General features: G+C 40.5%; 3 protein-coding genes across 4 annotated transcripts; 1 reads left to right on the top strand and 2 right to left on the bottom strand.

Moving 5' to 3' along the window:
* Positions 1-40: 40 nt before the first annotated feature.
* Positions 41-10,723, top strand: LOC103407121 (magnesium transporter MRS2-3). Its single transcript, XM_029102142.2, has 6 exons — positions 41-623; positions 753-962; positions 1,055-1,183; positions 1,324-1,487; positions 1,575-1,803; positions 9,908-10,723. Exons 1-6 carry the CDS (start codon positions 171-173, stop codon positions 10,193-10,195), a joined length of 1,473 nt encoding a protein of 490 aa, XP_028957975.2. The 5' UTR covers positions 41-170; the 3' UTR covers positions 10,196-10,723.
* Positions 10,724-10,761: 38 nt separating this feature from the next.
* Positions 10,762-12,758, bottom strand: LOC103409263 (uncharacterized). Its single transcript, XM_008348077.4, has 3 exons — positions 12,411-12,758; positions 11,388-11,861; positions 10,762-11,142 (listed from the first exon to the last, which is right to left on the bottom strand). Exons 1-3 carry the CDS (start codon positions 12,677-12,679, stop codon positions 10,830-10,832), a joined length of 1,056 nt encoding a protein of 351 aa, XP_008346299.3. The 5' UTR covers positions 12,680-12,758; the 3' UTR covers positions 10,762-10,829.
* A 5,483-nt stretch (positions 12,759-18,241) lies between these two features.
* On the bottom strand, positions 18,242-20,108 carry LOC114824829 (protein SOB FIVE-LIKE 5-like). Of its 2 annotated transcripts, none has more exons than XM_029102143.2 (4): positions 19,494-20,108; positions 19,158-19,241; positions 18,996-19,072; positions 18,242-18,866 (listed from the first exon to the last, which is right to left on the bottom strand). In XM_029102143.2, exons 1-4 carry the CDS (start codon positions 19,938-19,940, stop codon positions 18,851-18,853), a joined length of 624 nt encoding a protein of 207 aa, XP_028957976.2. In that variant the 5' UTR covers positions 19,941-20,108; the 3' UTR covers positions 18,242-18,850. The 2 variants fall into 2 exon arrangements, with proteins under 2 accessions (XP_028957976.2, XP_028957977.2); XM_029102144.2 differs by having other exon boundaries at positions 18,996-19,063; positions 19,494-20,078.
* Between the last annotated feature and the right edge of the window lie 259 nt (positions 20,109-20,367).

The raw sequence follows: 20,367 nt of genomic DNA, 5'->3' as shown, positions 1-20,367 counted from the left end.
TTTATAAACCCAAAATCATCGAATCTTGTACACTAGGGATTAGGGAATGCATGTAATCAACTAGGAATGTGACACATGACAAAAACGGTGTCCCATCTTTATGAGAAAGAGCAAAACAGAGATAGGAGAGAGAAGAGAGATCGGCCCGCAAATTCCAATCCCTAACAGCCATGAGAGTCCCTCATCCCACAAACCATCCATCAAAGTCGGGCACAGCCCCAGCGGAGGACGACCCTGACGCAACCCGACCCACAATTCCCGGCCTGGGCATGTCGGTGGCCGGCGGGCTACGGAAGAAGGGGCTTGGCGTGCGGCCATGGTTGCTTCTGGACTCGAGCGGGCAAGCCCAGGTGGTAGAGGCCGGCAAGCACGCCATCATGCGGCGTACAGGTCTACCCGCTCGGGACCTTCGGATCCTGGACCCGCTTCTTTCATACCCGTCTACGGTTCTGGGTCGAGAGCGAGCTATCGTGATCAACTTGGAGCACATCAAGGCCATCATCACCGCCCAGGAGGTCCTGCTGCTCAATTCCCGAGACCCTTCTGTGACTCCATTTATTGAGGAGCTTCAGCGGCGGCTTTTGCGCCACCACCAAGCCACCACCAAACCCGCAAAAACCCAGGTTTCAAAAAGTTTCAATTTTTCGTCTAATTACCGTTCTTTACGATCGTAATTGTGATTTCTTGTATTGGGTTGTGTTGTGTTGTTATTGTGATTTTGGTTTTGTGTTGTTAATTTTGGGTGTGAGAAGGAGGGCAATGGCGAAGAATCGAATTGGTATGGCATGGAAGAAGCAGAGGCAAATGCACAGGTGAGAGGAGCGGCTGGTGGAAATGGGGAAGGGGAGGCAACAGGGAAGCAAGGTCTGGAGGATAATCGTGATGGTTTGAAGGTCCTGCCTTTTGAGTTTGTTGCATTGGAGGCATGCCTTGAGGCTGCTTGCAGTGTCTTAGAGAATGAAGTAAGTGAATATCCTTTTCCAGACTGCCTCATTCAATAATCCGTTCCATCCTTTCTAACTTGTTTTCCTTGTTTTTGTGGATTTGATAATAGGCACGGACATTGGAACAAGAAGCTCATCCAGCTTTAGATAAGCTCACTTCAAAGATTAGTACTCTCAATTTGGAACGCGTCCGCCAAATCAAGAGTCGCTTGGTTGCAATTACCGGCCGTGTTCAGAAGGTTAGCATAGCATTTGATAATCCAGACCCTTTCCTTTCATGGAAAAAATTAAGTGTCAGACTTTTGTCGTGGATTAACCAATGCATGAACTAGATCACTTGCTTGGTGCTAAACTTGTTATGTATTATGTTGGCCTCTAGGTGAGGGATGAACTAGAACACTTGCTTGACGATGATGAAGATATGGCGGAAATGTATCTAACTGACAAGTTGGTTCAGCAACATCTTGAAAATTCGTCCACTTCCTCTTTGGGTGAGAGAGATGACATGGATCCTGAAGCTCCACGATCAGACATGGATGACAGGCAAGGCAACTCATAATCTCATTCTCATTTTAATTTATAGAAATGCCAGTTCTTCGCTTCTTTAATTTTCCTATTGTATTGTATCAGGGGTCCTACTGAAATTTCAATGGAAACTGGTGGGGATCCCTTGAATTTTGATGGTGATCCTCAAAACAGTGATAACCACCGGCATCAATATCTTAGAAGGGACAGCCATGTGACCACTACTAGCTCCACACATAGTGCTATGGGAAAGGTCCTCGATGTAGAAGAGCTTGAAATGCTTTTGGAGGCATATTTTGTGCAGATTGATGGTACACTAAACAAGCTATCCACGGTACGTGAATATATTTTACCTCTCAATTTTGTTCAGTGCAAATATCTGTCAGTGAACATAATTTAAAATAGAGAGTGGTGACGTAGAGTATGGTGATGCCAGCAGCCAGCCTAACACTTGCACTGGAGGCCAGTTCAGTGATCCCCATCTTCACAACACCAGCCATTGCTGGTATCTGGGGGCTGCTCCCATGAGCAGTGCCCATGGCAGTGGATGGGCGCTTTCTCATTAAAGCTAGTAAAATTAAAAAGAAATATAAAAGATATGGTTAAAGACATTTTAGTAATATTGGGGTTAGATAGTAGGTGGGTTAGTAAAGGTTTTCCTAAGTTGAGGTTCATCTGTTGTAATCAATTTCTTCTGAGGAGCGTAAATATACATCTGTTTGTCTTATGGTCAGTGTTGTTGCATATGAGAATTGCAACCATGATCAGCGTTAGGCTTTCCCTTGGTTTAGGGAAATTCTTCACAGTTAGCTATGAAATCGCTGTTTTTCTGCAACAGTTTTAACTCCGTCGATAGTATCTCTCGATAGAGACTATGACTGAGATATAGATAATGTGAACTCTTTTTCTAGCCTGTTTGATCACAATTTTTCCTAATGAAAGATATAGATCATGTCTTGTGAAGTTTAAGGATTAATATTTTTTTTATGTAATTCATTGTTATTCATGGAATCTCTTCCTCTTATCATCAACAAGAGTGGGTCGTCAAAAACACAAATAGATTTTCTTCTAATGAGGAAAGGGGATCGTATAACTTGTAAGGATTGCAAAGTTATACCAGGAGAGAGCGTGGCTAATCAACATCGCTTGTTGGTGATGGATGTACATATCAAAAGAGTAAGACAAAAGAACAAGACCTGGAAGTGCCCAAGGACTAGATGGTGGAATCTAAAAGAAGAAAAACAAGCCATTTTCAAAGAGAAGGTAATCACCCAATGTGTGTGGGATAGAGAGGGGGAAGCTAGCCAAATGTGGGATTCCATGGCTAGTTGTATCCGAAAAGTAGCAAAAGAGGTATTAGGAGAGTCCAAGGGCTTTGCCCCACACCAAAAGGAATCTTGGTGGTGGAATGAGGAGGTACAAACAAAGGTGAAGGCTAAGAAGGAATGTTGTAAAGCCTTATACAAGGAGATGACTGATGAAAATGGTGAAAGGTATAGAAAAGCGAAGCAAGAGGCGAAGAAAGCTGTCAGAGAAGCTAAGTTAGCGGCTTACGACGATATGTATAAACGACTAGATACCAAAGAAGGAGAGTTGGATATCTATAAACTATCTAGAGCAAGGGAAAAGAAGACAAGGGACCTAAACCAAGTGAGGTGCATCAAGGATGAGGATGGAAAGGTTCTTGCTACAGAGAACGCGGTTAAAGACAGATGGAGAGGTTATTTTCATAATCTTTTCAATGAAGGACATGAAATGAGTGCTTCTTTAGGGGAGTTGAGTAACTCAGAAGAGTGTAGAAACTACTCTTTTTATCGTCGAATCCGGAAGGAAGAAGTGGTTGTAGCTTTGAAGAAGATGAAGCATAAAAAAGCAATAGGCCCAGACGATATACCAATCGAAGTGTGGAAACTTTTGGGAGAGACAGGTATAACATGGCTCACTGACCTTTTCAATAGGATTTTGAAAACGAAGAAGATGCCAAATGAGTGGCGAATGAGCACTTTGGTGCCTATCTACAAGAATAAGGGCGACGTACAAAATTGCATGAACTATAGGGGTATTAAGCTAATGAGTCATACAATGAAGCTCTGGGAGAGAGTCATTGAGCATAGATTGAGGCAAGAGACACGGGTTTCGGACAACCAATTCGGGTTCATGCCAGGGCGCTCAACCATGGAGGCAATCTATCTCTTACGAAGATTGATGGAAAGATATAGAGATGGGAAAAAGGATTTACACATGGTCTTTATAGATTTGGAAAAAGCGTATGATAGGGTCCCAAGAGACATTCTTTGGAGGATTTTAGAGAAGAAAGGAGTACGAGTAGCATATATCCAAGCTATAAAGGATATGTATGAAGGAGCAAAGACTGCCGTAAGAACTCATGAAGGACAAACCGAAAGCTTTCCTATAACTGTAGGATTACATCAAGGCTCATCCTTAAGTCCTTACCTTTTTGCGTTGGTAATGGATGAGTTAACACGACATATTCAAGATGATATTCCTTGGTGTATGCTTTTCGCAGACGATATAGTGTTGATAGATGAAACTCAGGAAGGGGTAAATGCAAAGCTTAACCTTTGGAGAGAAGTGTTGGAATCTAAAGGTCTTCGCCTAAGCCGATCAAAGACAGAATATATGAAGTGCAAGTTCAGTGCAAATGGAGGCCAAAACGAGTTAGGGGTGAGGATCGGAGATCAAGAAATACCAAAGAGCGACCGTTTTCGTTACCTAGGATCTATCTTGCAAAAGAACGGAGAATTAGATGGAGATCTCAACCATAGAATACAAGCTGGATGGATGAAGTGGAAGAGTGCATCCGGCGTATTGTGTGACCGCCGTATGCCACTGAAGCTCAAGGGAAAATTTTATAGGACGGCAATAAGGCCGGCGATGCTGTATGGCACAGAATGTTGGGCGGTGAAACATCAACACGTACACAAAATGGGTGTAGCGGAGATGAGGATGCTTCGTTGGATGTGTGGGCACACGAGAAAGGATAAGATTAGGAATGAGGATATCCGGGGTAAAGTAGGAGTAGCCGAAATTGAAGGAAAGATGAGAGAAAATCGGTTACGGTGGTTTGGACATGTGCAAAGAAGGCCTACTGACGTTCCGATTAGAAGATGCGACTATGGGACAGAGGTTCAGGGCCGAAGGGGTAGAGGAAGACCTAGGAAAACTTTGGAAGAGACTCTAAGAAAAGACTTAGAGTACTTGGATCTAACGAAGGACATGACACAGGATCGAGCACAATGGCGTTCTAAGATTCATATAGCCGATCCCACTCAGTGACTTGGATTTTCCAAGTCTCCAACCGAGAAGTTTTCCTCACTCGGGAAATTAAGGGAACACTACCCCAACCTACATGCTCCACTCAGAAAGCTTCAACATACAAGCTTTAACAAAAGAAAATTCAAAGAACTTAGCGAAGAAGGCTTTGGTGTATTTAACACAATACATTGAAATGAAGGAAAGCTTATTTATTGATATCCTCGATAAGCTACAAATATGTACATATACATGAGTCAAAATAAGCACACAAGAGGGAGCCTTCACAAAGGTTGCTTAGGAGAAGTCTCAGCAGTCGGTAGAGCCCCAGAAAGAGAAGGCACCGGAGGGGGATCATTTGGAGCCTCAGTACTGGACAGAACCCTAGAAGGAGGAGGCATCAGAGGTTGATCATTTGGAGCTTCATTACGCGGTACAGCCCCAGAAGACGAAGGCAATAAATGTCTTTGGAACAAACCCACAAATCTCTGATGATCAAGTAAAACCTGACCATCAGTTTCCTTCATCTGGTCAAGCTTCCTCTTCATGTTTGTAGCATAGTCATGTGCGAGCCGGTGCAACTGTTTATTCTCATGCTTGAGCCCTCTAATCTCCTGTTTGAGACTCATCACTTCAGCTGCCAATGATTCAACTTGGCGGGTTCGAGCAAATAGGCGTTGGGCCATATTAGACACAGAACCTGCACACTGAACACTGAGAGCCAGCGAATCCTTAACAGCTAACTCATCAGACCGTTTGGAAAGTAGTCTGTTATCTTTGGGAGTGAGAAGGTTCCTGGCCACCACCGCAGCGGTCATATCATTCTTCATCACGGAATCCCCAACGGTAAGAGGACCAGTAGGGGAGACGAAGGATGGGCGCCATATGTTGTCTGGAGAAGGCGGGGCTGCCTCTTCAACAAGGTTCAAGTCAAAACGACGGTCGGAGGGGCCAGACATTTTCAAAGGTGTTGAAGAGAGAAGAGGTCGGACAAATCAAGATCTTAGAAGTGCAAGAATGAAGCTTCTACTGGTGGAGATTCAAGTGTGCTTTGGAACTTAATGCCAGCCCCTATAAAAATCTGCAATCGACGAAGCTTCAGAAATCGAAGAGGCGCCTGCTCAGAAATCGAAGAGGCGTTTGCTTTCTCAAAAGCTGGGCTGCTTAGAGATCACGAGGGTTGATCTCAGAAATCGAAGAGGCGTTTGCTTTCTCAAAAGTTGGGCTGCTCAAAGACCACGAAGGCCGATCTCAAAAATCGAAGATGCGCTCGCTTTCTCAAAAGCTGGGCTCCCCAGAGACCACGAGGGCCGATCTCAGAAATCGAAGAGGCACCTACTTTTCCAGCCTTTTCCAGCCTTGTCAGCACCTGTCACATGCACACTCAGTTTTACGGAAATTATGGGCATTCTGTCAAAGACTTCTGGGGAAGTAGAAAACACATGAATCTTACTGTTCAATCACCCACTTCCCACACGCAACAATAGCTCATGGGTACCACAGATAACTTTGCCAAAGTTCTCTGCCAAAGTTGAGCACGTGAAGCTTGCAGCTCCTACTACATCGCTCTAACCAAGAAGGGTAAAAGAATAGCAAAGAAACAGCACTAACAAAGTTTAGACCCATAAATTTTGAAGGTCTAGCTACCATATTATTACCCACAAGGGTAAAGGAACAGTACCACTGCTGGATAATTGGAAAGTCCCTGTGTGTCAACCTCTGTGCTTCGTGGCAAGGTAGACTAGCAAACATGCCCAACCTTTACTCACATTCGAGAAAACACTCCCAATAAGATTGCTTGCTCCAAAATCGAAGAGGCACCGTCCTCCGAATCTCGAGAGCCAGACTCCCAACATGACTACTTTCTTAAAAATCGAAGAGAGGGTAAAGGAACAGTACCATTGCTGGATAATTGGAAAGTCCCTGTGTGTCAACCTCTGTGCTTCGTGGCAAGGTAGACTAGCAAACATGCCCAACCTTTACTCACATTCGAGAAAACACTCCCAACAAGATTGCTTGCCCCAAAATTGAAGAGGCACCGCCCTCCGAATCTCGAGAGCCAGACTCCCAACATGATTACTTTCTCAAAAATCGAAGAGACACTGCTCCCCGAATCTCGAGAGCCAGACCCCCAGCATGATTGCTTTCTCAAAAATCGATGAGGCATCGTTCTCCGAATCAATCGAAGAGGCGCTCGCTTTCTCAAAAGCTGGGCTGCTCAGAGACCACGAGGGCCGATCTCAGAAATCGAAGAGGCACCTACTTTTCTAGCCTTGTCAGCACCTGTCACACGCACACTCAGCTTTGCAGAAATTATGGGCATTCTGTCGAAGACTTCTGGTGAAGTAGAAAGCACATGAATCTTACTGTTCAATCACCAACTTCCCACACGCAACAATAGCTCATGGGTACCACAAATAACTTTGCCAAAGTTCTCTGCCAAAGTTGAGCACGTGAAGCTTGCAGCTCCCACTACATCGCTCTGACCAAGAAAGGTAAAAGAATAGCAAAGAAACAGCACTAACAAAAGTTTAGACACATAAATTTTGAAGGTCTAGCTACCATATTATTACCCACAACTGTAAAGGAACAGTACCACTGCTGGATAATTGGAAAGTCCCTGTGTGTCAACCTCTGTGCTTCGTGGCAAGGTAGACTAGCAAACATGCCCAACCTTTACTCACATTCGAGAAAACACTCCCAATAAGATTGCTTGCTCCAAAATCGAAGAGGCACCGTCCTCCGAATCTCGAGAGCCAGACTCCCAACATGACTACTTTCTCAAAATCGAAGAGAGGGTAAAGGAACAGTACCATTGCTGGATAATTGGAAAGTCCCTGTGTGTCAACCTTTGTGCTTCGTGGCAAGGTAGACTAGCAAACATGCCCAACCTTTACTCACATTCGAGACAACACTCCCAACAAGATTGCTTGCTCCAAAATCGAAGAGGCACCGCCCTCCGAATCTCGAGAGCCAGACTCCCAACATGATTACTTCCTCAAAAATCGAAGAGACACTGCTCTCCGAATCTCGAGAGTCATACCCCCAGCATGATTGCTTTCTCAAAAATCGAAGAGGCATCGTTCTCCGAATCTCGAGAGCCAGATACCACAGACCACTTTTTCAAAGTGCTCTGACAGAGTTAAAACATGTGAAACTGGCAGCTCCCACTACCGTGCTATGACCAAGCAGGGTAAAGGAATAGCATTACTACTTGTTAGGGAGACTCCTATATATGTCGACCTCCATCCCCAACGGACAGGCAGACCTGCAAAAATGCTCAACCCTTCATCATATATGAGAGGGCACTCCCAACGAAGCCTTTCGAAATATTCAGCTTTCTTTCCCCCCGATAATACCTCTGCAAACAAGCTATACTAGAGCAAGAATATCTCATATCATCAGGGTTAAAAGCAAGAGTATCCCATATCATGCTTTTTCCCTGTCTTTTCTTTTGGCCTTGTTTTTACCTGCAAGACAAGGAGAAAGAGAGCAATCAGTCAGCACTTGGAATCAAGCTTCCAGCCAGGAACTGACTGCCTGGAACCCCTTACCTGATTACTTACCTGGCATTGCTCTCGAGTACTCATCTTCAACATCTTATGCTTCCAGGGAAGATTCCGCATCTGCTTGAGGAACAGATAGGGCAAGTGCGAAGGATACAAGGAAGCATGTGGAGACAAGCGTAACAGCACACGTGCCGATACATTCATTACTCTGTCAAAAGCAAAAGTATCCCATATCAGCAGGGTGGAACGTACTCTAGATTTGATGGATTTGTTTTGACCCTCAAATTCTTCAGTCGGCCTTATACTCTGGAGGAAACCAGAAAACCCTCCAGCTCAGTTCAAGAATAAGCCTGTGGAAAGTTACTTCTTCAAAAGCAAAAGTATCTCATATCATCTCTTCTCATTTTTCTTCTCTTTATCCTTCATGCTGCTGCAAGATGGGGAGAAGGTGAACAATCAGTCGGAGCTCTGATTGCTTACCTTGTCTGTCACCTCTTTCAGCAGACCCCCTAGCTCGGCGACTTGGGGGACTCCTACTACATGGTTTGTATCGCGCTTGACCAAGCCTGAAACTACAAGTAAGCTTCAAGTGAAATTGATACATTACCTTGTGCATCTCCACCAGTTAAAGATACCACCCCTGGATGGAGGAAGAGTACTTCCAGAGAAGATACCACATCTACCTATGAGACAGATAAGGCAAGTCAAGACGACACCACACTCCGATACTTAGAAGTTTCGTGATTACGAGATCATTCTCCCACAATATTTCCTAATGTCATTTGTACTAAATCATTCACTTGTACTCACTAAATGAGAGCTTGAACCTATGTACTTGTGTAAACCCTTCACAATTAATGAGAACTCTTCTATTCCGTGGACGTAGCCAATCTGGGTGAACCACGTACATCTTGTGTTTGCTTTCCTATCTCTATCCATTTATATACTTATCCACACTAATGACCGGAGCAATCTAGCGAAGATCACAAAAAGCGATCGTTTTCGCTACCTAGGATCTATCTTGCAAGAGAACGGAGAATTAGATGGAGATCTCAACCATAGAATACGAGCTGGATGGAAAGAGTGCATCCGGCGTGTTGTGTGACCGTCGTAGGCCACTGAAGCTCAAGGGAAAATTTTATAGGACGGCAATAAGGCTAGCGATGTTGTATGGCACAGAATGTTGGGTGGTGAAGCATCAACACGTACACAAAATGGGTGTAGCGGAGATGAGGATGCTTCGTGGGATGTGTGGGCACACGAGAAAGGATAAGATTGGGAATGAGGATATCCGAGGTAAAGTAGGAGTAGCCGAAATTGTAGGAAATATGAGAGAAAATCGGCTCCGGTGATTTTGAACATGTGCAAAGAAGGCCGACTGACGCTCCGGTTCGAAGATGTGACTACGGGACAGAGGTTCAGGGCCGAAGGGGTAGAGGAAGACCTAGGACAACTTTGGAAGAGACTCTAAGAAAAGACTTAGAGTACTTGGATCTAACGGAGGACATGACACAAAACCGAGCGCAATGGCGTTCTAGGATTCATATAGCCGACCCCACTTAGTGGGAAAAGGCTTTGTTGTTGTTGTTGTAATATATGTAGTGTTTTATTTTTTGTATATATTTTTTTCTATTTTACATTGTTGTCTTTTTGCAGTTGAGGGAGTATGTCGACGACACAGAGGATTACATCAACATAATGTTGGATGACAAACAGAACCATCTCCTGCAAATGGGGGTCATGTTGACAACAGCAACCCTCGTTGTGAGTGCCTTTGTTGTTGTAGCTGGTATCTTCGGCATGAATATCCATATTGAGCTATTTGATAAAGAGAAAGCAGGGATGCGAGAGTTCCTCTGGACTATCGGTGGCAGCACTGGCGGGACCATATTCTTATATGTGATAGCTATTGGATGGTGCAAGCATAAGCGCTTGCTGGAGTAGTGAGGCCAGGCTGTTTATCATCAAGAACGTACCTAAAACGGAAGTGTATGCTGTGTTTTGGTAGACGTCCTTTGGTTACGCCAGCACGACTCTATACAGCTTCTTCGTTTACTGTACGTAATGCCAATATGCATGCAATAAATATGCACATTCGCATTGTTCTTTATTTTCGTAAGAGAATAATGTTTCAGGATGTGGAGGAGGATCTAAATGGTTCGCTCCCTCCCCCTACCTTGTGCTTCTGACCATTAACTGGAATACTAGTCGAGGAACCGATGAAGAAAGGGTCTAAGTTTGAGGAATCTTAGGCGTCGTGAATTGGCAGAACTCAACTCACAATGTATCCTGTATGACATTTTGAGTTATACATGTAACAAACTTGAATTTGAGATTGGTCATGTGTGACCGGAGTCCCGTCCCGCCGTGTTGGTGTTAGATAATTGTACATTTCTTTCCAGTAGTGACATATGTCTCGGGTCCGAATCTCCGCATCGCGCGTATAAGTAAAATATATATTGATGTTTTGGAGCTTGTGGGTGATATGTGATTGAATATAGAGGTCTTAGTTGCACCAATCCTTTCTATTTGGATGAATGTTTTTAACAGCAGTACACATATGGTGTGTCTTTACAAGTCATCTATCTTTGTTTCGGTCCACATCGGTTATTTCCGGATGAATGTATATGATTTCTTCCTTGAGTTGCACTCCAAATTTCTGATCAACCTTTTCCTTCACTACAGCAAGGAGGTGAAGCATGTCTTGAGAGGTTGAGCCACCGCAGTTTATGAAGAAATTTGCATGCATTTTGGATACCATTGCCCCTCCCACTCTAAAACCTTTCAACCCGGCCTTCTCAATCAACTCAGCTGCTGCAACCCCCATATCCAATGGATTGCGGAAGACTGAGCCAGCGGTTTGTTCCCCAACCGGTTGAGACATTCTTCTCCTGCAAATGTAGCCACACTACACCCATAAGAATCTGCAAATCACCTCCTTTTTCTATAAGAATTTTAAACTTGCAGGGAAAGTGATATCTCACACCCTTGATTATTTCTGGCGTTTGGATTCAATAAATCAAAGGAGAATTAGGGGACATAAATAAAAAGGAGTGTGCGGAAATCATTCCTCGTTAGAAAAACTTCTCTCTCTCTCTCTCTCTCTCTCTCTCGCCCTCTAGATGAACTAGACTACCTTTCCTTGTATTCATGCTGCCTTCTCTTTGCTGATCCTGAATGCTGCAGTTCAAATGTAACAGCAATGATGGCTGCCAATTCTTCCATAACTTGAAATGGAGATGACCTATACCCGAAAACGAGATCAGTCCTGCTAAATCTAAGAAACTTCCCATTCATTGTTACAAATTCAACACTACGTATAGCATTAGCGGTCTCCTGCCCATTTGCTCCAGCATTCATATAAGTAGCTCCTCCCACAGTACCAGGAATTCCTCCAGCAAACTCGAGTCCTGTGAATCCTTCATTGGAGCATTGCACCCCTAACCGGTTAAATCGAAAGCCACTTCCAACTCTGTATATACCAGGTTCCTTCTTCTCCAAGAACTCAATCCGGTTCAATATTACACAACCATCAAAACCCACATCATCAAACAAACAGTTAGAGCCTTTACCAATGACAATGAACCTGATTGAATGCTCACGGCAGAATCTGCATAGTTTTCAACCAAGCAAACCATTTTACTGAATTTGGTTCCAGTTTGTAATAAATTAGTAGTTTACCTCGTTAACTCGGAAAAAATTGTCTGCAAAATTTTTTGTCTTCATGAAAAGCAAAATAGAAGATCAGATGGAATGCTAAACAGACAATGGGCCTGGTAGAAGCAAAAACCGCTTTCTGCCAACTAACAGTGCTTCTCACTACGTTTGATTCAATTTTTTTAAAGTACTTCTAGTTTGTAGAAGCGCTTTTTGGAGAAGCACTGCAAAGCGTAACACTTGTATTTTTAGTAAAAATTCAACCTTCTTCAAATAAAATGACTACTAGTTAAAGCGCTTATGAACAAAATTGTTTTCTACATAAACAATCTCAAACAGGCCCATTTCAGACAGATTAAAATGCATAAATGTATTTGTAATCCAGAATTTAAAAAAAAAAAAAAAAAAAAAACCCAGAAATCAGCTTTCAGAATTTGAGACCACAATCAAATTCAGAGGATGTATTGCATTATATAACTAGAAAAGAAATGCAGAACAACACCTGATAGTAGAAACAAGTTGGGTCTGATCGAATACTTGGATAAAATAATTGCAAGGGCCTCCAATGCCCCAAGTGCTGAGATCCTTCAACTGCTTCTTCCCCCGAATAAATTTCAACCCCTTGCAGTTGTGGGTTTGTCCTTGGTCTTTGCTGAAGCTGCTGCTTTGACTGCACAGAAAGGGAAAAGGGCCTCTTGTTCTTGGTGCATGCAGCAAGATCCCAGGAGACCTGTAGCAGGGAGGGATTGACAGGGAAGGAGAAGGGTTCATTGTTAACAGTTTTTCATGCGTTCTTGGAAGAATCGTTGGTTTTTTGTTTTAACTTTGCACTGCTCATTAGTTGAAAAGTATTCACACTATTGGGCTTTCCAAAACAAGTCAATCTCAACTAGAGCCCACAACCAAAACACTGTTCTAAAGTGAGCCCAACCCTAGAGAAAATTGTAACAAGTCCCTCAAATTTAACTCCATTGGAGCAATGGTCCCTCAATTGAAAATTCATGATCATTGGTCCCTTAACTCATCAAAATGTGCAGATATGGTCCTTTTCGCCAACTCTGCCAAAATTGTGTCAAAATGAATCATGTTGGAAGGACCATTGCTACAATTGGGTTAAAGTTAAGGGTTCATTACTCCAATTGGGTTGAAGTTGTGGGTCTATTTCTCCAATTGGCTAAAATTGATGGATCATTACTACAATTTTGCATATTTCTTTTTCCATATTTGCCCATTGATTCAGCCTCAAGTGTGTGGCACATGGCTTATTTTGATGAAAGTTCTAATGGAGTTGACAAAAAAGACTATAGTTGCACGTTTTGAAGAGTTAAGAGACCAATAATCATGAATTTTTAGTTGAGGGACCATTGCTCCAATTAGGTTAAATTTGAGAGATTATTGCTACAATTTCCTCCCCAACGATATTAGGCCCAAGCTATCTGCTATTCATTTTCTATTTCATATCATTCCTATATTTAGTAAAATTCCAAATATAGACTTTTACAAGATTGCTTTCTTTCAAGATTAGGTCTTTTTACATTCGCCTCTTCTAAGATGTAGCCCTTTAGTTTATGTAATTGTCTTGACAATTTGAGACTTATTCTTTCTTTTGTGTCAATAGGATGAAAATATGCGTTTAGGATAAGTTTTTCTTCTTTCCCTTAGTTTGATTTGTTAACATATTTCCATTATTGATGGTAAATGCACAAAAAATGTCCCGGTGGTAACTGCAATTTTCTTTCATACTTTTTATAAGCTCAGTTCTTATTTTTGGTGTGGAGTATGATACTAAGATTGTACATATTAGGTTTTTGTTTTTTCGTTTTTTATAGTACGGAATAAAATTCGAATTTGAATATTTTTTAGGATTTTTAATTAAAATGGTCTCTGAGATTTGCATAACTTCTTACTGTGGTCCCTGAGATTTGAAATTGATAAAATTGGTCCCTGCGTTTGTCTACAATCAATCATTTTGGTCATTCCTTGAAAAATCTTCATAAAATAATGATAAAATGATAAAAATACCCTCAATTTTTGTCAAATCATTTGGGCCTATTGTTTATCATAGAGTGTTATTTTGTTATTTTGATCATTATTTAACACAATTTTTCACTAAATGACCAAAATATTGATGGTGCACAATCTTAGGGACTAAATTGAGGAGTTGGGCAAATCTCCTAGACCATTTTGGCTAAAAAAACCTCAAAAATATGGTATTGGGCAAGTACACAGTAAAGTTTACATTGGCCGAACCCCGAACATATTTGCAGTAAATCTACCACCTTTGTTTCTCAACCCCTATAATTGGGTGTAATAATTAAGAACTTTTGCTAGGATGAAAACCTTTCACTTTCTATCTGAGTTGTATACATCGATCAAGATCTCTATAATTCTAAGAAGGTAGATCTTTGCATTGCTCCTATAGCTGCAGGTGCAGGTACCTTCTGACTAATTCATAATTTATCATGCAGGACATGCAGATCCATGGAAGAGACGATAAGAGCTGCTGAGACAGAGGTCTTACGAATTGGGAACACTCGAAATTAAATGGCACTGGAGGCAGCTGGGACTCAATGTTACAACACAACAAGAAACAACAAAACCCTTCCCTACTTTCCTTTCCCCCTCTATTCTAATATGTTTGCAGGAATTGGAGGTTTTGTCTTGTAGGTGGTTGGAAGGGCAAATGGTGTTTTCCCCCATATCTTTTTTTAATCTTATCCAGTTGTCTTATGCTTTTCTGCAATATGATGGAATGCAGTGAGGCAAAACATGACTAGCCATCACTATGGAATGCAGTGAGGCAAAACATGACTAGCCATCGCTATCAAGGAAGAAAATATCGGTAATATCGGAAATATCGGTAGTCCGAAAACACGGAAATATCGATGGAAATATCAGGATAATATCGATATCGATAAAAATTACATGGAAACCACGGAAATTATAAGAAAAACTTGGAAATTTTTATGGAAACTTTGTAGGATGTTTATTTAGTCAATTATCTATTAGTTTATCACAAAAAATTGGAAGAAAATGCATTGCATGATGAATTTAACTGATTTAAGTGGATTATATAGCAAGCTGTCATATGCAAATTTGTTTCTTGCAAAAAGAATTCAAAACAAAACCATATATATAAATATTTTAGCATATTTTCACGAAAACATAAGTGATATGGTGGTCAAGGTGTTGAAGGGTAGCAGTTCCGTTGCTTTAAAATCTCAATCCATTAACCGAGTCCAAGTGTGCTCAAAACCCTCAACAACAACAATCTTCCATTCTCCCAAAATACCCCTACTGCACCTCCCATTCTCCCACCCCACCACCAAACAATCTCCATCATTTCAGTCACAACCCAGGTCCTCTTTCGTCCACCCAAAATTCCCCCACCCTTCTACTCTGTCCGAACTTCACCGAAAACCAAGAAAGGCAGAAAGGGGAGAGAGAGAGAAGAGAGAGAGAAATGGAGTTCAATTTCAACACCAACAGGGCGAGGGCGGAAGCGGAGCGCCGTGAAGCTACTGTCGGCGCATGACTTGCAGGAGACCAAGACTTTCGCGATCCGAGCCCGAGAGACTGACCCCAGGCTCGAGGCCACCGAGCAGATAATTGCCGTGCCGACACTCTTCTCGCCATTGAATCCCAGATCAACAACCAAAACCAACAGCCCGACTGGTACGCTATTCTCCAACTCGCCCAGTACACTCAGAACCTCGAAATCGTCGCGACTCAGTACCGTCGACTCGCTCTTCTGCTGAACCCCCACCAGAATCGCTTCCCTGATTATGCCTTCCCGCTGGTCTTCAAGGCCTGGAAAGTCCTCTCTAACCCCACCAAGAAGGTCATGTACGACCACGAGTTGAGCATGTTCAACCGGTTCGACTCGCCCCCATCCGGGTTGACTCAGCTGTTCGAGAGATGATATTATCGATTCATCTCACAATATTATCGGTAATATCGCGATATTTGGACGAAAACTCATTGGATATGTGTTAAAATATCCTTCTCTCCCAAAACCGATATTATCGGCGATATTTCGCCGATAATATCGGCATTTTCTTCCATGATCGCTATATATATCTTTGACTTTAAATTGCTTTAAATTGCTGGATATTCTTTTAGAATAATAATTGAACTTGATACTTCTTACAGACAAATTACAATTTGACAAAAGTGCATAACTTTTTATTTTGTTGTTTTATAATCACTTATGTATGTGTCAGTTTGTAATTTATAATGAAGCAAGAATAGCTCATTAACTGTAAGCATTCAATCTGCATTCTTTGTTTTATTATTGGGAACTATAACGAAAAGCTCCCGGTACTGTTCACTTTAACGAAAAACCATATTTTTACACTAAAAGGTCAATCTTAGTATTATTCACTTTACCCTTTATTTTATCTTAAAACTCAAAGTTTTCAAATCATTTTCATCAGTTTTCCTTTTATTTTTATTAGGGAACTTTAACAAAAAGCTTCAAGTACTGTTCACTTTAACGAAAAACCACATTTTTACAATAAAAAGTCAATTATAATACTATTCATTTTACCCTTTATTTTATCCTTATCGTTAAAATTCAAAGTTTTCAAGTCATTTTCATCAATTTTCCTTTTATTATATGTTTCTTTCCTTTCTTTTTGGGTTTCGATTGACTGCATGAAAGACTCCCGTTACTGAAACCCCAAATTTTAAAAATCCAAAACATCATGTGGGTAAGACTTGGAATTTTGACAACTTTGACATCCTAAATTCCCAAGTTCCATTTTATCTTTATCCTCTTTCAAACTTTTGAATAGAAACAAAGTTTTTATTCCAATAGGAATTGGATTTTAGGGAATAAAGAATGCCAAGGAATGACACATAATTGTCATGACATAAAGTCCAATGACAGCTTCACAGCAGACAAGCTGGGAGTGTGCAAAATTACATCAACAAATAGTATTTAAAATAGTAAATAACAAATTAAAGGGATCCTTCCAAATGAGATAAAGAAGCACACATTAAACAAGATGGGGGCGTGTTCCATTCGGTCAGGGAGATCTCAGGCAGGGTCTCCCTGGCCTTTAGAGAAAAATTCATGGAAAAAAAGCATATCAATATTCCAACATTTTAGTTTGGCCTTTCCATCCCTCATTTTTCTGTACTTTGATTAGACTGCCCATCACCCATTACACTATGAATTAGTTTGGTATTGCTGTGTTTTGAAAAAAAAGTTGTTTTTGATGTGCTATGAGAATAAGCGGCTGTGAAATAAAGCTGTAGAGTGTTTGGTAAACTTTTTTGTAAAAATGCTTTTGAAAAAAAAAAACAGTATTATAGTGTTTAGTAAACTTTTATGCAAAACAGATGTGAAAAAAAACCGGTTTTTCAAAGCTAGGTTTTGCAGCTTGGCCTTTTTTTACCCAAAACTGTGAAAAAAAAAGCTAAAGCTAAATGTTTACCAAACACAAAAAAAACTGAGAAACTCCCAGTTTTTTTTCATACCAACCTTTTTTTTAATCACCTTAATCCCAAACTGCACCTACATCATCTTGTCTGGATTTTCATGTGCATTCTATACTCTGATCAGACTGCCCATCACCCATTACACTATACATCATCCTGTCTGGATTTTCATATGCATTCTAAGCCCTAAAATTTTTACGAGGGCACAAGTATATGATTATTCATGCATGGATGGAGCATTTGTCTGGACTTTAGGGACATCAAGGGTCTTGTCCTTATTAATGCCTAAAGTTTTTATTTTTTATATTTTTCCAAGATTTTGGTTTTACGATCTGGATAGATTGATTGAAAGCTTTATCTAAAATGCAGATTTGATAAGGAAATCCCACCTAATAAATGTGATGATGATTTAGCCTTTTTCATCATGTAATTTGTGTACTAGGCAAAAGAGATAGGTGAATTCTTTATTTTTGTCCTTACTATTTGATTTAACTGGTTTAATTAATTATTGGAAACATCTATCTTCTTTGTTATGCTGAAAAAGTACATGAATTGGGTGGGGGAATAATGGCTGTTGACAAATTTGGAAAAGAAACTCAAATCCAAATAGTAGTAAGAACTCACGATATTAAACCTCAAATTTTCTCATTTAATTGTTATGAAAACAACCATTTTTTGACTTCTGGTTTTCCTTAAGTTATGGAATAAGAAAACTTGGAGACATTTTAGGCACTGCAATGCAATGGCATGGTAAAATAGCATGAGGATACACAAAAATATAGAACAATAATTCTCGCACTCTTTGTATTTTCATGTACACTTTAATTTATTTATGATATTTGAGTTGAATAATGCAAATAAGAATCAATGAACAGAAAATAACATAAATGTACCTAAAAAGAAAATGAGTGTGCATAACTTATTTCGAAAAGATTAAGTGCTGCATTGGATACACATAGACTGCCTAAATAAAAAAGCTTAGCCCTTTTCTAATTTGTTGAAAAGGTGGTAGGGAAAGAGGTCACCTCATTTGCACCACCTTTCCCACTGCATTGACAGGTAAAAGAAAAATAGAAAAGAAATGAAAAAGAAAAAGGAACATGCAAGATCCCTTTCGAGATCCAATTCCATCCAACTTTTGCAGCCTCTGTAGATCCGGATTTGGATCCTCTCCGAGCCAATTGGTCGGATCTTCCTGATCAGTGTTAGTAGACTGTTGAATTTTTATCTAACGGCTACAATTATTATAATTTTTAGAGGACCTCCCTATTTGTAGTCATTGAGTAAAAATCCAACAGTCCACGAACACTGATCAAGAGGATCCGACCAGTTGCCTCAGAGAGGATCCAAATCCCTATAGATCCCACCATTCCCTTCTACTAGAGCTAGCAACTATTGCAGCAGCTGCCATATAATCATGTAGCTAGTAGAAATACAAAGAGCAGAAGATTCCCTTTTCCCTTAACCTTTCCCTTGTATCTCGTTCCCATTCCGTAGCTACCCTTGAAACCACCTACATGTCAAGAAAGAAGCTCATTCAGTTTAAAGAACACAAGGAAATTAAGGAATGCAATGTATTGTAAACTAATGCATAAATTGTAATAATGTTTTTCAAGGAAGAAGAAAACAAATGAGGACTCACTGGTTATTTCCAGATGGATTACTAGATTGTAAGAAACCAAATTGCAGGTCTTGGTATCCAGATCTCCCCTGCAAGAACTTAATATTTTTATTAATCTTTTTAAACCATAAACCCAAAAAACACAAATTTTACAATAACTAAGCAAAAAACGAAAACAAGTACCCGAAAATGTGTAGATGAGAAATCTTGTGAATAATCCAGAACACTGCTTCCAGAAGCTTGATTATTTGACCCAATGAAGTTATTCTGCAAAAATTTCAGGACCCCATCAAATATGATAAAAACCCATTCACATTAATGGATACATCAGTGCATGTTGATAAAATTTAACATAATTTTGGCCACAATACTTATATGTATTTAATACATCACCATTTTGACGGTCAAATGATGATTGTGTAAAATACATATAATCACTTCAAGTATTAACCGTTAGATGATGATTGTGTTAAATGCATGTGAATATTATAGTCAGTCTCTTAGTTAAATACTAATTACCTTGGAGTAGTTGAAGACAGGAGAGCTAGCAGTGTCATCTAAAAAAGATTGCTGTTGTTGTTGGTCACCACACGAGCGCCTACCTTTTCCTTTGATATTATTTCTTTGCTTCCTTTTTCCTCCAATCTTCAAATTTTCTGCATCCTTGGATATTTGAGGAGGATAAGAACACCCATTATTATTATTGTTATTGTTTTCATCAAAGTGGACCTCATTTTCATTGAAATGTGGAGGCCCAGAAGATGCATCAGAAACCATTGATTGATCTTCTTCTTCATCATCCGGCTCCTCATCAACTTGTATATCACAAAAATCGGACTTTCTCTTTCCATTCATATCTCTGCTTCGTGAAGCACTTGGAATATGAGAAAGATAATCAGAGTGCTCCAAGTATACAGTCCAACCAGACTCACAACCACTACTGCATTCTGAGGCAAACACATTCATTTTTCTACTCTCCCCCTTTCACAAACTATAATCTCAAATGGTTTCGATTCCTTTTAATATAACACAAAGAGAGAGACATATAGGTAAATAATATAGAGGAATATCAACAACTCTCTCTCTCTCTCTAATCTCTGTCTAGTTAATTAAGTAGATATTGATATATGGTATATCTCAATGGAGGACTTGTGGAATGTGTCTCTCTATATTTGGACTTCACACACCAAAAGTTATGTAAACATATAGGAGAGTGTGGAGTGAATTTAAAAAGAAAGGAAAAAGATGAATAATTTGACTTGTTTTGTACCGACTCTGACTCACCTATTTTCCCCATTCAGCTCTTTGTGAGAATGAATCAAAAATGCCAGTTGGGAGGAGGATTATAGTGGGTGAATGAGAGACAGAGAGAGAGAGAGAGAGAGAGAGAGAG

This window comes from Malus domestica, chromosome 05 (assembly GCF_042453785.1).
Source record: "Malus domestica chromosome 05, GDT2T_hap1".
In the NCBI taxonomy this organism is placed as follows: Eukaryota; Viridiplantae; Streptophyta; class Magnoliopsida; order Rosales; family Rosaceae; genus Malus; species Malus domestica.
This window is presented reverse-complemented; position numbering and strand designations above follow the sequence as displayed.